This window comes from Papilio xuthus, unplaced genomic scaffold (genome assembly GCF_000836235.2).
Source record: "Papilio xuthus unplaced genomic scaffold, Pxut_1.1 DF827679.1, whole genome shotgun sequence".
NCBI lineage: Eukaryota > Metazoa > Arthropoda > Insecta > Lepidoptera > Papilionidae > Papilio > Papilio xuthus.
In genome coordinates, this window is record NW_013530970.1 from 4,514,029 (window position 1) to 4,531,288 (window position 17,260).

General features: G+C 34.3%; 1 protein-coding gene and 1 long non-coding RNA gene across 2 annotated transcripts in view; both read left to right on the forward strand.

The window, feature by feature from the left end:
- pigs (GAS2-like protein pickled eggs) overlaps window positions 1–14,268 on the forward strand; it is a 56,923-nt gene extending 42,655 nt beyond the window's left edge. Inside the window, exons 3-5 of the mRNA XM_013312431.1 lie at window positions 3,234–3,797; window positions 7,480–8,140; window positions 12,662–14,268. Coding sequence (XP_013167885.1) covers window positions 3,234–3,797; window positions 7,480–8,140; window positions 12,662–13,566 — 2,130 coding nt within the window. The 3' untranslated portion in view covers window positions 13,567–14,268. The remainder of the gene's footprint in view (window positions 1–3,233; window positions 3,798–7,479; window positions 8,141–12,661) is intronic.
- Window positions 14,269–16,664: 2,396 nt separating this feature from the next.
- Window positions 16,665–17,256, forward strand: LOC106118037 (uncharacterized). The gene is made up of 3 exons (XR_001227903.1): window positions 16,665–16,778; window positions 16,844–16,908; window positions 16,991–17,256. It is a non-coding gene; the product is annotated as an uncharacterized LOC106118037 (long non-coding RNA).
- The last annotated feature ends 4 nt before the right edge of the window (window positions 17,257–17,260 follow it).

Genomic DNA, 17,260 nt, shown 5'->3' on the forward strand with positions numbered 1-17,260 from the left:
ATATAACAGATCACTTTCTTGTCCTTCCGTCCGTCTGTCAAGACCCTTTTTCTCAAAATCGCATGAAGGTATCAAGCTGGAATTTATTTAAATATGTGTTACATTAAACGCCAGAGTAAAATTAGAAAAATCACTAAAAAAACTTTTTGCTGGAAATAGATGCGTAATGTTGAATCTTCAAAATATGTTATAAAATAGTTTAGGGTTCAATCAGATGCTGGGTTTCGCAGATATTATAGAAAAACTTCATGAGGTCACAGGTGTCTTACGAGGCTCTTAAATGTAAGCAGGCATCTGGTCACCGGTTACGGGAGTGGCATTTAACGTGTTAAATTAAATTAAGTTATTAAAACCTGATTATAATAACTATATAAAACAAGATAGATTGATTGAATCACATATTTAAACTATTTCCCTATCCTTCTATTTTTAATAAAATTTCCTGAAATTATTTCTAAAAAACTTTGCTCCGTCCTTTCCGTAAATATTTTGCTGATTTTGTTTTTATAACAAAATATACAAACAAAACTATGTAATGATTAAAATTATCACTGAGGTCAATAAACGATTAAATGTCATAGGGGTGAACGTAAAACTTGTGTTTTGTTGTAAAACGAAATTAGTTCAAATTTATTAATTACCCGCATTGTTGTAGAATGGTGTAATACTTAAAATTTAATTTATACTCTGAGTTTTCTTTTCTATTCAAATAAAAAAAAATACGTTTTTTTTTAGAAAGGTGTTGAGAATAGCTATTTTAACATCTTAGTTACTTAATTAAGTCCTAAAAAGTTATTTAACTTACTTATAACTCCACGTCCAGTTTCAGTCATTTCATAACCAGAATACAAAAACAAATGACGAATACCTGTGTGAAAAGACTTTGTTATTTACATTTGTATTCATAGCTCGTTACAAATTCAGAGCGAGTCCGTCGTACATGTTACAATGGTGAGGAAAACAGTCTGCGAATAAAAGACTTCAACGCGTTCCTTGTAAATTGTCGCTGCTCTGCGTATTGTATAACATACCATTTCATCTTTGAATATGCAGAAAAGGACTTGGCAAATAGTCGCAGCTACAATTAAATGGTTATAATGGTACTGTTATTACTTGTAGTGAAACAGACTTATATTATAGGAATGGATTCTTTTATCAGTTCCTTTGATGATTAAAAGCTGATATTTCCTAATAGTTTCTAATATCAAAATAGTTATATCTAACAATCTTTCTAATAGCTTTAATGGATTTATTGATGTGTATCGGTTTCTGATCAAATTGTAATTTTATGTTACGAATATATTTATTTATAGTCAAATAGAAATAAATTATCTAAAGATATATCTTACATCATAGATAAGAAAATAAAACAAGGTGACAATTTTAAAAATTTAATATCATTATTTTTTTTCATATCTTCTTTTGTAAGAAACAGTTCATAATTTACATAATTGAAGTTTACTGTAGCAGAAAAAAGAAAAATGAAATATAATATCTAAAAATATATCTTATAGATGATAAGAAAATAACGAAAAAAAATTAAAAACAAGTAATAGTTTTATAAGAATTAGTTCCATTTTATATTCGAATATTGACTTACTTGATTTAAAGTCCTATGTCCCAGTAGTGGGACTGAGGGCCTCCATAGTGTGCCGCCAGTTCGCTATATCTTGGGCTCTGCGTTTGGTCTCGGACCATGTCAGCCCGATTGCCGAATATTGTATGAATGAAATATGAATTTAATTGAAGTTTGTAGCAGAAAAGAGTTACAACATAATGCAATTTTATTGATGTTTACATCTTTCGCAACAAAACAGTATAACAACATAAAGTACAACATCGCGCTATGTGAGTTTTTATAACAATTCAAAACAATAAATCTTCGTATCAATAACTATCGACACGTTAATACATCAAGAAGCAACTTTTTATTTTACCCGCGTTTGTGACGGCACTCGCGAATGTCTACAGTGTAGTAGATTCTAAGAAAAGCTTACTTTAAAAATAGGGCTGCCACAAAGTATATGATTAGTTATTATACCAGTACACGATTGCTGCCCTATTTGATTCAGGAGTTGAAATGGTGAGGAGGAGATTTTAGGAAGAAAATATTCAATGCAATCTTTGAACTCATATATGTCTATGGACAGTGGTTGCTATACGCTATTTTAGCTAAACTTCTGCAAAATAGTGACTGCTATTTAGGAATCGCAACCAAAAAATCACCCTTTCACCCTTAATTTGATGGTGTCCAGTGTGACGAACAACTAATTAAAAAAAATCTTAAGTTTAGAGAAAATTACGTAAGTTTGACTTTACTATAAAAACAGTATTTTTGCTACAAAAAATTCGTCGAATTAAGGGTTATGTAAATTACTGACCAACCGCGAATCCAGTGGACTGATATTGACCTAAACACAAACTTCACATTTATGTTTAGCGGAATTTTTATTGAGTAAAATATCTCTCGTAATTTTTATGTTTTTGGCAACCCTATTGTAAACTACCATATTAGCGTTAGGATATCAGTTGGCACACAGCGTTAGTATGCGCGCAGTCATGAATATTAACGAATAGTTTTTAGTATACAAGTTGTACGGCGCTAAAATTATTTCACTCCATCAGTAGACGGTTTCGAATTGAATTAGAAAACCGGCATCGGCGCACATTCCCTTACAAATAAAAATTTCTTTTATTTCACACGACTCTTTCTTGAAACTTGTTTAAATTGTTTATCTGGATTAAAGCTTTCTTTTAAATGACACAAATTTCCATCTTCCCCTATAAGTATAATCTTTAGGTTGCTTTTGTAGAAAATTTTAGGTTTAAAAGCTCAAAAAGCTTTACCGAACAAAAATCTACGTCATAGAGTATTAAACTTTGTCTACCTTCAATGACTAGAGTATCTTATATTTGAAATATTTGGTAGTATTACTTTAGTGATCTTTTAATCGCGACATAAGACGCAGACTCAAGGCCACCATAGCTAATAATTTGACCTTAGGTCAGTTAAATCATATTGCAAGTCCTCGGCCACTCCTTTTACTATCAAGAATTTGGGAGCGGCTGCTTACATCACACATGTCATCATTGAAGTAATAGTAGAATGCAAGCCTGTTTTATTTCTTTATTATTTCGCAAATTTGCGAAATGGTACTTCTATCAATTCATCGAAGTATTTTACGAAAATCATTCGAATACAATTATTGAATAGTCAATTATCTTTGTTACAGCACGCAAATGCAGTGAGGGATTCAGCCCGTTTGATACTGGAATCACCGGCTCCGGAAACCGAGGAAGCCGTGGTCCTTGCAAAAGCCCTGCGTTCCCGTCCCCCAGTCAACATGCTCCCAGCAGCCAAAGCGGGTACATTCTTCGCACGAGACAACGTCTCCAATTTCATTGAATGGTGCCGCCGGGCTCTTGGTATACTCGAGTGTCTACTCTTCGAAACCGACGATCTATGCCTTCGAAAGAACGAAAAACACGTAGTACTCTGCCTTCTAGAAGTAGCCAGGAAAGGAGCTGTACTTGGAATGCCTGCTCCTCTGCTGGTGCAAATGGAGAAACAGATCGAAAGAGAATTGGCGGGAGAAGAATTGAAACCAGATGACTCTGCTTTGGGCTTGAGACCGCTCGGTCCACAGCCGCAATTGGTGACTAATGATTTGAGAAGCTTGGACGAGCGCGTGAGAGATTTAGTCGAGAGATGCTCTTGTCCAACCCAATTTCCAATGGTTAGAGTGTCCGAAGGAAAATACAGAATTGGTGACACCAGGATTCTGATCTTCGTTAGGGTGAGTGTCTATTTATTTATTTATAGTAAAAACTTAAAGGTGATTCTTGCAACAATTATATATTCATACTGACCATCCATCTTTGGTCTAATCTATTTTATAGAGAGTAAACACCATCCCTCTTTCGATCTATTTATAGCAAGCATTCTGGCCGTAATCGGCAGTGCGATAGCTTCCCTTTGACAGACGATATATCAACCTGATCAGATTACATCCTGTGTTCAAAGTCAAAGGCTATATGCTCAATTATTTGGTATTCCATACTCTACACGACCAATGAAATATTTTAACATTGCTAGACTACAAAAAAACTATTTGTCTTAGCCTAAATAACCTAAATTTTTGACAATAATTTATCGCATTTAAATTATGTGGTACCACATATTAATGATTATATAATTAATTTAATATCAAGACTTCCTATTAAAAATAAAAATGGTATTGTAATTATCTATCAGGATTCATTAGTTAATTGCTTTTAGCTTTATAACCTGTTTGAATATCGCCATATTTGTCAACCCGAGCTATACCACTCTATGAGCATTAAATGGCGGTTATTTAGGTCAATCGATCATAAACGTTACTCGTTTGTTTTGTTTCCTGATCACCTCAGTGCGGCAAAGTGTCGCCGTTGCATGTCGCGTTGAATACATTAATGTAGGAACACCATGAATAATAAAGGATTTTTTTTTAAATCCTAAAAAATATATAATGAAGTATAATAGCGCTGAACAAGAATGAAATAGAAAATAGTAATTGACGTAAACTGTAATAATTCTAATTGAAATATGATTAAGCGTGGGTTTCTAAGACCAAACCCCGTTTTAAATATATTGTTATATCTGTTGTCAAAGATCGACAGTATATTGGCAGGGATCGATATAATTTTGATCTTAGAAATTAACGGTAAATCTTAAAAAATATTAAGTTTAGGGTCGTTCCTATATTATGTGGGGAATCATTGCTCATAAAAACTACTACTATGTATAATAATTTTAAACATTATTAATTAGAATCCTTTGGCGCGAATAACGTGTTTTCGTTACAAAGTCAAGTGTCAGAATTAATAGTAAGGGGACATAAACGTCGACATTTTAGTAAGGCTTGTGTTGGGTCAATACACTGACCAATTTTACGGATTTTCTTCCTAACAGTAACAAGATTACGACAACTTTTTTTAAGCTTTGTAGGGAATTTATCCGCGGTTAAACTTCAATATGGTAACACTATTAGCGCGTGTATAATTTAAATAATTTACCATACTTAGTAAATGTACAGTAAACATATAGTATTTATTATAATAATTAGTAGGTGAGAAAATTGATCGACGATTTAGTTGTGTAATTGGTCGTTAATTTCTGCATAATTAGTATCGATAAAGTGACAACTTGATAAAGTTGATATTTTTTTGTTATTAAACTAATTGTCATCCGCGACTCCGTTTGCGCGTGGAAAAATAGATAGCATATTCTCAGATCTATTGAATATGCATATAAATATTTCATAAAAATCGGTCAAGCCATTTTGAAGAAGTATGGTCACTAATATTATGACACGAGAATTTTATATGTAACTAGCTGTCACCCGCGACTCCGTCCGCGTGGTTATATAAAAAAATAATAATAAATAGTATCCTATGTCCGTCTCCTGGCTCTAAGCTACCTCCTCACCAATTTTAAGCCATATCAGTAAAGCCGTTCTTGAGTTATAAATAGTGTAACTAACACAACTTTCTTTTATAAATATAGATTAATAATATTTGAATATTCCCGTTTTGTAGTATTTCGAAGTTAATCAAATGATAATATCCACTAGTTTTAAATTATTCAAACTTTCGTGAGACATTATACTAAACTGAGTGAGCGACGGGCCGCGTCCGCGAAATAATACCAGTACCACTCATCCTGATGAAGGGCCCCCGATGGGCTCGAAACTAGTCGGGTGCCGCCACCGGACGTATATACGTGAGTATCCACTAGTTTTGTACTGAGCACTTTTCTTTTTACGAAATAATATATAATAAATAATTTTTATAAGAGATTGAATCTTAAAAGCTGTAGTTAACTATTGGACTGTTAGAAGGGTAACCGTTGGTTTCTGAGTCTATAATCTCTGTACAAAACATATAGTCATCTCATTATTTTTGACAAAACATTGATAATATTTTAAACGGAGATTTTTGTCTCTGAAACCTACGATCAGTACTTAGGATTCTTGTTTACGAAATATTTGAAGCTTCGTTTTGTAAAGGCTCAAATCTATGACGATTTATTAATAATTATTAACTAATCTTTTCTAGTTACAATCATGTCTAAGACTATTTTTGCATAGAAATCTAATCGAGATTAAGATAAGATAGAAACTCATAAAAGACTTGACTTGCTGAACTTTATTAAACGGAGTTCAATTTAAGCTGGCAATGAGATAAAGAGACAATAGGCTTATCATGTTCACATTAGGCATTGATTTTGCAACTGAGGCGTGTCTGCGTGTGTGCAGGATTCGCGATTCATTTAGCCACCGCGTGGGAAAGCTAGGACCAACCTTGATTGGTCCATTCAATACAAATGGTCTCGAACTGGCCTCGTGCGTTTAGGACCTCGCCTTGTGACCCTTAATATGGAGCGTTCGATAAACTATATTGAACCACCAGTATTACCTGATCTATAGCGCTATTCAAATTCTTAATCCAGAAGATCATTGATAAATGGTTACGATAAACATCTACCAGTTTAAGAGGACCTGCCTCTAAGAACTTTTTGTTTAGATTTAAAATGTCAATTGAATACTGGTCGCTAATAAGGTCGAGCTGCTAACGTTTTCTTTACAATATCGTGCAGGCTTTGATTTGACCAAAGATGGAATCGCACGATAGATATGAATCATCGATCTCCGAGGCTTTAATGGATACGATCGTTTGTATGGTTTTATAAATAAATTTGTATATATCGACTAAAATAGACATGGCCGACTCTAACTCACGTTTGTTAGTTCGCTACGCCTGTTATGGATGTGATATGCGATTGGCAAAGATATAAAAATAAATTTACCTTCCTATATACGTCCTTAGTGCATAAAGTTATACATAACTTGAAGAATATTACATATGTATAGATATATAGACTTTTAAAATAACAAATGAAGCAAGAATAATGTCATAAATTATCCAAACTATATCCGTAATTTTGAGACATGAAAAAAGCGAAATCTATATATATAAAAATCAATTGCTGTTCGTTAGTCTCGCTAATACTCGAGAACGGTGGAACGGATTTATCTTATCATGGTCTTGAAATGTTCGTGGAGGTCTAGGGAAGGTTTAAAAGGTGAAAAAAAAATCGAATAATTGCCGGGAACTTATTTTTTTTTTCATTCCATGCAGACGGAGTCGCGGGCGACAGCTAGTAAACATATATAATTCAATATTTTCTTCTCGACATATACGAAAGAATCTGAACTTTACTATGCCTTTGGCAACTTTAGCTCTTTACGGCAGTCCTGCGTGAAATTGCTACCACACCTTACTTAATGTTGGGTTCTTCTTAGTATCCCTTGAGGCTCTTACTCTTTAAACTCAGGTCACCTTTCAATCTAATGAAGCGTTAAAGGTCTCATGTTAGCCAACTAATCGCTGAGTGATATTTTAAAAACGAAAAATAACCCAATTTTTTTTTCTTTGCAGATCCTTCGTTCCCACGTGATGGTACGTGTTGGTGGAGGTTGGGACACACTGGCCCACTACTTGGACAAGCATGACCCGTGCCGCTGTCGCACCCAGCACCGCACCTCGCTCTCAGCCCGCCTGGCGCGACCCAAACATGACCTCGCAGGCGCCACCGTCACATACGAACGACCAGACGCCGGCCCAACCTCTCTCCCATACACCAAGACGGAAAAATACGAACCAATGTCTCTACAATATTCCCCAAAAGTGTACAACGAGGAACCGAGAGCTCATTACCAATCGACTCACAAGCTAGACGCTCCTTCCAGTCTACCATACATGGGTGAGATGGATAGAGCATGTTCTCCTGGCAGAAAGTATCTCACACCACGAGCAAACAGTCCCGGAAGATGTTCCGCTTCCCCAGACAGAAGGACCAAAATTGTATCCACGAATCACTTGGTTCCATCACCCCATGCTATAAGGAATAAGAGTCCAAGACCAGTGTCACCAGCACCAGCTACAGAGAGCGCCTCAGACAATGGTTCCGAAGTATCCGATGAGGGATACAGGAGTTTGGGTGTGGTCGCCGGGTCGACACAAGGATCGCCGTCTACAAAAACAACCAATCGATACTCGATACATAGTCAGAATTCCATGGATGACGCAGATTACAATGGTAAGTTGAAATTTTTATTACTTTAACTGAACTAGCTGTCGCCCGCAATTCCATCCGCGTGGTATTAAAAACATAATTACCAACCTATGTGTTCTTCCAAACTATGTCCTACGTCTATGTTAAATTTCAGCCGGATCTGTTCAGCCTTTCTGGAGATACCTTCAAACTAACATCCCTCCATCCATCTAAACATTCGTATTTATAATAATTTTATTAAGATTTTAATTTAAAGCTTAGTCTAGACTAGTTTATTTCTGTCAGATGCTTGAAAAACTGTAATTGCACAAGTCCTGGGGTCCTGGTAACCTTTAAAGAATACAAGCATAAAATTTCCATATTTTTGTGACAATTTTGATAATAATTCGTCAGTCTTGAAGACTATGTGACTGCTATTTCTCAACATCCTGTTATTGTGTATCGTTATAAATAAAACATGATAAATCATTTTAACTCGTGCACTAATTATCATTTCCATTGTCTTCCCGCCTTCACTGAATAAATGAGACAAGCAACAAGTACGCTAATAATGTTTCAATAACCCTCAACAGGAGAAACAAAGTACCAAATGAAAATGCGGTACGAGATCTTCCTGCTGATTGTTTGGATATTACGGTTTAAATGACACGAGTTAGCGTATTCATTTATTAGCTGCCGCCCGCGACTCCGTGCGCGCGGAATTAAAAAAAAATAGTAATAGTGTTCTCCCAGACTATGTTCTATGTCTATGCCAAATTTAAACGAGATCCATGAAACCGTTCCGAAGATATCTTCTAACAAACATCCCTCCAAATATTCACATTTATAAAAATAATAAAAAGAAGTAAAATTAATAAAAATATTGATTTTCTGTAAACTTTAAATATTGATAACTCTATGAAATTGATAATAACAAGACATACATACATTCTTGAGTTTGCAATGTCGCAAAAATCGCTTCAGCTTATAACTTATCGATCAGCGGTCAATTCCACTACAATAGTGTTGTCCCCTCTTGCATTAAATTGCCGTGCGTTATGCCTCAATGCATTAATTCGAAATGCGTTCTGACTATACTATAAACTTACCCATACATTCCATTTGAAATTGGTTCAAATAGCTACGCCCCATTAGTCATTGGAATAAAAAATATTTTATGAGTAATTCGTACAACTGTGTTTATCAAATTTAGAATTTGTAGACATTTTTAATGACCTGTTTACTAGCGTAACTAATGTAGCATTTACTGCAATTGCTTTCTTACAGTGGGTTTCCGAGACCAAAATTCCCATTTAAAAATATTGTTATGTCTGTTTTGTCACAGATAATAAGGGAATATACCCATACTACGTGACCTATTTTTCTTAGTTTATTCGAACCCCTCGGTGACCACTCGTAGTACATGCCAAGACCGCCCTTTAGTTTTTACGTAGTAATTCATAATTATGATTTTTAATCATTTCACAGGCAAAAATAATTTGGCTCATACTCTTCTTTATAGCATAAGTCTGCATGGATACATAAATTACTAGTAAATTATGTATTATGAAAAAAAACAACTAACGACTACGTGACTAAAATCTGAGCCTACCCCTCCGCTCCTGTGAGTGACCGGAGTATATTAAAGACTCCTCCCCCCCCCCCCTACACGGGTCACGTAGTATGGGTACGTTCCCTAACATAGATAACGATATGTTTAATACAGAGATTTTGAACTCAGAAATCAACTCAGAAACAATAACTCGTACTTTTATGTCCGTAATATCTTGTACTCATATTTTAATTGTCACATAAATGTAACTTTTTATAAATGGAAGAATAAAAAAATGAGAGAGGTAGAACTCCAGGTGTGTTTGTGAGGATAAAATATAAAAGATAGGAAACATTGGAACAGCTGACTGATATTCTTACGTACGTCCATTGTGTTTCGACTGTCAGCTGTTTTAGTAACACAATAAGATTTCCTAACAGGGATATTGTACTCATGCAAATAATTTTGCCGAGTCATTCATGCTTAACAATATGTATCCCTTTCTAACTTCGTAGGAATATCTCTTTGTACCTTTCTCATTGGACGTAAATCAATAGGGATTGAATGTTTTATAGTTTTGAAATTTAATTTATAAATTCATCATGCAATTCTTTTCAAGGTCGTAAGTTTGACTTACATAATACCGATGAATCATCTAATATTATTATTAAATTATTTGAGCCGCCATATTTTATTTTAATACTAAAAGACTGGCTGAAAAGAAACAATTGTTTTTGCTTTTAATTTCCATATTACTCCATATTACTTGTGTTCTATTGATACCAAAATGGCGGTTGGTTTTGCGTCAGGTTTGGTGGAGCTATTGTACGACCGTGTTGACGTCTTTTCGTATTAAATTTTAGTTAATATTAAATTTATTATAATATTTAATTTATTGCATCTTGCGTAGTGAAATATTAGTGATCCAATTGTTTACGACAATTGTATTTGTATTAAGATTTACATTTATACATTGACCGTAGCTATCATATCTTTGAATTTCTTCTCAGATATGTGCCGGTTGCATAACGATGTTTTCCCTTACCGTAAGAACGTCGGAATAAATGTACATATGTTAACCGGAAATCGAAAAACACATTGGTACATGGCGGGAATCGAACCCAAGACCTGCAGCTTGCAAGTCAAGTGCTTAACCCACTGAGCACCGACATTTCTCTTTCATCAATAAATTGAAAAGTAAAAAAATAGAACATAACAAATTGCTTCTTAGAAGGAGTATATTTTTGCGAGCCTTGAGTAGTAACATTTTCGTAGTGCCTATATTTGGCTGTTCGTATTGTTCACACTGACTCAGTTGGTATGCGTCTGTTTTGAAATATTCTCACGTGGTAGCCATTGTAGTAAGCTTTGTATATCGTTTTGCAAATTTAGCCTTTATCATCGAGGGAATAAGGAGATTAGTCCTGTACCTGAGGTCTAAAAGTGAAGTTTCGAAAGGGGATACGTCATAAAACAGCGTATTTCATTCCTCCTGTATTCATTATTGGAACCGATTGAGGTTCGATATTTTAAACTAGCTGTCGTCCGCGACTCCGTCCACGTGGAAATAAAAAAGTAGCCTATGTGTTCAGCGGTATTCATACTGCCTTTCTCGAGATATCTTCAAACAAACATCCATGCATCCAAACATTCGCATTTATAAAATATTACATATAAAATATTATAAATGCGGTTGTTTGGATGGATGGATTACTAATAAGTAAGATTACATGCACTATTTAGATTATATTTTTACCTTTTTAAAAGCTTAAAGATTAGACTATCGATACCATATAATAACATGCAATTTTAACGTTATGTTTATCATAAAATCTTAGTAATATAATAAATACGAATGTTTTGATCGATGCATTGATGGATGTTTGTTTGAAAGTATCTCTGAAATGGTTACAAGAACTGTCTGGAAGAACAGATTGATTAATAATGAAGTTTTTTTTATTTCCTCGCGAACAGAGTCGCGGGCGAAAGCTAGCGTAGACATGAACGTATAAACACAAACCTACTAATGGCCGATCAGTGGCTCTAGTCATAACATTGTAAACTTTCCATGTTTTTCGCACGTGTTCATGGATAGTCCGCAAACAATCTGGTCGTACCTTTTAAGTGAAGAATGCGGTCCGGTCTTACAGACTAAAAATGGATCAGGCTAGTGATACGGAGTTCATTAGGAAGCTAAAAATAGATTCTGTCAGCTTAACTTAGATGTAAGACCATTCATTAAACAACTCTAGATGAATTAAAAACACAACTATCGCAATTAAAATCATAAAGTAGCTGTAATTTCTTAGTATGATTAAGGTTCTGCCGTAGTTATACGTATACGAAAGTTTATATGGATGGATGGATGTATGTTTGAAGGTATCTCCAGAACAGCTTAAAGGATCTTGATGATATTTGACACAGATGTAGAAAATAGTATTGAAGGACATATGCTATTTATTAAGTTTTTTTTAACACCATACAGGTAGAGTCGCAGGCGACAACTAGTTTACATATTAAAATACGCAGACCTTTCTTCTCTACATGTAGTCATACATAAACTTCCATAACATTGTAATACTGGTCGGTTATAGCCTCTAAATAATTCTTTATAAGGCGATATATGACAAGCGCGCACTTTATGGTCCAACAGGAAGCACTTTACACATAATTCCGCCATTACCACGCGGTAAGGATGTGATAGTGTTGTGATCTTACAATTTCACAAAATATGTACATATTTATGCTGCTTTTTAGCATCAAATTACTACTTGAAATACTTTTCTACATTAATGGAGTACTTTCTTCTTACGGAATTTCGAAGAAGACTACTTATTTATCTTCATAGGTTCCCATAGTAGGACAGAAGGCGTCCACAGTACGCCGCCTTCTGGGGTTTGCGCTTGGTTTAGGGATAAAGCGAAGCCGAAGCGTTCATTACTCCTTTATTATAGCAACTTGATTTTGTTTGTAATGCTTTCAATATAATTCAAGTGTTTTCGTTCTTATTCCAGAGCGTCTCGAGCACGACGACGGCTGCCACATGGAGAAAAACGTGGACGATTACGTCAGCCTGACCACCGGATTGCGCAAGACAGACTTCTCTGACACGTTCTACGGCGGAGCGAGCAGGAAGACCAGCTCAGTCGACGACAAGTCCAACCGCGCCAGCCCCGAATGCATCATCAGCACAGAGAGCAACGACTCACCCAGCAAGAGCCTTAGACCTAACAGAGAAGTCTCCGAGTCACCGACAAAGACCATACGTAGCCGACAAGCGAGCAGAATCCCACACTCCCCAGTGAGAACCAAAACTCCCAGTCGTGGAAACACTCCAAGTCCAAAACACACAGCCAGCCCAGTTCAGACATCACCCAAACTGAAACCCAAGCTCCCACCCACAGCCAGAAACACTTGGAGCGGCAGGACCGCACCCACACAGACAAAAACCAAGACCAGACCCACAATTGGTGCCGACACATTCGATAACCCAAACAAATCCCCGAAAGCTAAGCCCAAAGTTGGACAAACGGAAGCTTTCAAGCGGAATTCCCCTTTAAGGGCAAGCAGTGCAACTTTACGTTCCCCACCACATCAAAAACAATTAAGCCCTTTATTGGAGCAGATCTTAAGGTCAGCAGAGACGGCAAAAGATGATGCCACCGTATTAGAAAAAATGAAAGAAATCATCAGAACATATTCTAAAGGCGAAGACTCTCTATCAAGGACGAGCTCAAAAGACTCCGATTATGCTGACTTCACATCCGCTTGGGTGATGTCTGATGGTAAATTGGAGAGGTCTACCAGCACAAGGCAGTTGGCTGCACCGAGGAAGGATCCCAGGACTGGAGCTTCAAGGATACCAGCTCCGGTGTCCATTGGCTGCAGAAGGTCTACTTCAACGTCGCAATTCCAATGACAGCTCTCGCTGGAGACCACGTCGAGTGACTCAAAGACTGAGCAAGTGTAAGTGTTTGTGAATGTGGACATTGGACCAAACATTGGCGCAAACATTTGGTATATTCGTAAAATCCAGATAAATTGGATTGTACGATTCCAAAGTTTTCTGTCAAATGAAGGCATTTTATATGTATTTATTATTAACAAATATCATATCTTTTACAGATAAATATTTAATATGTAAATTGTAGTGCTAACGTAGCATTAAATATAGAAGCGATAAGATTTTCGCGATTTGATTCGAATATCAAATTCCCATCTAGTGTTAGTACTAACATAAAATTAGTACTAATTATTCTATTTAGAATAGACAATTCGTACTAACCATTGGAAAATAGTACATCAATGACAGTTATTATATTATTTTTAATATTATCTTTGCAAGGATGAGAAAGAGACGATCTAGGAATGACATGACATGATGTGACATGACATGACATGACGTGCGTGACATGACATTTTGTAAAGGAAGATGGTGCTAAAAGAAATGATCAAGTTAAGTAGTCTAGTTATATTTAATTATTATTTTAGACATTTATCCCAATTTGATTTTTTTTATTTAATTTAACTTAACATTAAGTTCAATTACAAATGCGTCGAATACAAAAAAAAACAAAATTAAAACATTTTTTTTTAAATTGTAATTTTTTTGAATTAGTTGAGTTCATATGAGATTTTTTTTTAATTTGACAAATGAAAATGAAAAACATGTATTAATTTAGATTAAGTTTTGTAGCGAAATATTTTAAGTTACTTTAAAGTTATTTTTTAAGTTACTATTGCTACATCCCCGGACTTTTTCTAACATTTTCAACTAATACATTTCAGTTAGCTTTTTTGTTTTGTTAAATGCAATAAAATGCTATCACTTGAGCCGGGAATTTTGGCAATTTTTTCTACTTTTTTTTTATATTCAGAAATCTCATTGGTATTTAGGTTGTGAAGGGCATAGAGCTTATGAATGTGAAAAAGATTGGCTAAAATCAAATATCAGTTTGGATTTAATTTTTAATAGGATTTACTATTAAAAGTAAAAAAACAACATAATATTAATCTTGTCAGTTATAACGTTAAAGTAAATATAAGATAAATTTACCGATTTATCACATAAGTGTAAAAAATAAATTAAAAAATATTTTTTCACCAAAAAAATTCTTATTACCGTCCAGCTTAAAGGAAATCTAAAGGGCTGCTTCATTTGTTTTTATATATAATTTAACTAAACCGTTAAATTAACAGAAGAAGCGACTCTATTCCTTTATATGGTATCGATTTTGTATTCCGCTAATCTACAATTATTTCACGCAATATTGATCTTTATATCTATTTACGATATGTGTGTTAATTCACTGTAATAAATTAAGCTACATTATTAAGCTCAGAGGGGTTAGGCGAAATGCATTCGCTCCGAAGCAACTCCCATAAGGAACTTCAAAAATGTACAGAACTGACTACAACTTTTGATAAGTCATATGATTGTCAGTTCTATACACTTTTGAAGTTCGTTATGGAATCGCTTTGTAGCGAATGCATTTTGCCTAACACCGCTGTTCAATGTGTTTTTCTAACGTATTATTGTCTCTATTATTTCAAAGAGAATGAAAGAGATGTAACATTCGAAACCCACTTATACTAAGCATAATATTTTCTTTATAATTAATTGTAAAGCCAAATTGCATCTTATAACGCTCTACCCTGAGCTATCTATTTATTTATTATTAATAATTTATATTACACATAATAAATAAATAGAAAGTTTGATTTAATAAATGTTGATATTTTGAATATTATCTATAAAGATAATGTTTAAAAATTCAACAATCTAATTAAATTATTCAAACTTTCGTGAGACATTATATTATACTGATATATAAACACGGCTAAACACTCACGTATATACGTCCGGTCGCGGCACTGACAAGGGCCGCCTATGGGCTCGAAACTAGTCGGTGCCGTCACCGGACGAATATACGTGAGTGTTTAGCCGTGTTTATATATCAGTTTAATTTAATTCACTATTTATTATCGACAAATATTACACTAATAAAGATAAAAAAGAACAAACTAAGGCTAATAATAAAAACATAAAACACGGGATTCTTACTATAATTGAGCTGTTTGAGTTCCCTATATTTCGGCACACTTGCATGCCATGATCACGGTTAAGAATCCTGTTTCTTACAAATGTTATTATAATAAAAACTTAAAGTTCTATAAAGCTATTAATGATTGATTACCGTACTTAGAGACGTTAGTCCCTAATTAAAACCCTAAATGTGAAATAAATATGAGAAATCTACACTATGGGATCTCTTTAAACTCTGTATTCGGCAGTCTTAAGTTTTTTTTTGTTATAAGTGTTATATTTGTCGATTTAAGTTAGAGGCTAAGTGTAACTTAGTTAAGTGACAATTTCTTCATTGAAATAACGTTACCAGTGACTATGCCATAGAAATTGTTATGATTCACTCAATAAACTATTATGACAGATTCTTTTTTTATTTATGACTTTTTATTTTATTACTTACCAGTTGTTGTCCGCGACTTTGTACGCAAAGAATTTAAAAAAAATACTAGTCTATCTGTTCTTCTAGACTATGTTCCACATGTGTGCTTTTAACAAACATCCATCTCAAATTTATCATATATAAGTAAAATTTATTGTGTATAAGAGATAAAGTTCAGGATAAGTATTAGAGGAAGTTTGAAAGCGCCAGTGATGGAGAAAGGCAGAAGTTTGTATGGACATATTATGCGGAAAGATGAGATTGAATGAATCCTCATTCAATCTCAACATCATCAGCCATCCAGCTACAATGGTAAAGGAAGACTAAAGAAAGTATGGATGGCTTGTGTGAAAGAGAATACGCGTGGGAAGGGGCCTGATAGAAATTTATGGAAGAATAGGATATAATTTACTGACACTCCGTAGGGATAAGGCAAGCTTTTTCACTTAATTACATATGCTGAAAAAAATTGTTTAATATTCAATTTGAAGTATAATCTTTTACGTTGTGGCATAATTGTAATTACTTCTTGCAACTTAACAATAAAAAGTTTAAATTGAAATCTGTCAAATAAGTCAAAATATATAAATAAAAAATAATAATTTGTTGAAAAATTTTAAGATGTATATCTATTTAGAAGAATAATTTACAGGAAAAATAGTGTGTAAGTTAATTAATATAAAATTATTAGTAAAAAAAACTGAAAAAGTAATTCTTTTTTTATTTCAGGTTGGGAATGGATTTTGAATCGATTGCACTGGGATTGTTCTTTTATATAATATTCGTTGCATTGTGTTAGTATTAGATTTAAATATTAAGTATGATTTCGTATTATTTTGTAATATTTGATGGTGACCATAATTTTGAATTTTTTAGTAATTCTCTTTAACGAGATTTTTTGCAAAAGGGCTTGTATGAATAAAGCTAGGCGAGTTGCTAATGGAGAATATAACGAAAGTCTAACAAAAATACCTCCAAGAATAATGAAGTACACTTGCAAACCAATAACAAAACCACCAAAATGCAATCCAGGAAATAGAGAAGTCAGTTACACGATGGTTACATAGTTGTAGCAATTCGTCAATAGATGGCGTTGTTCATTTTGTTAGTCTTATTTTTTAATTTAAATGTAACTTTATAAATAAA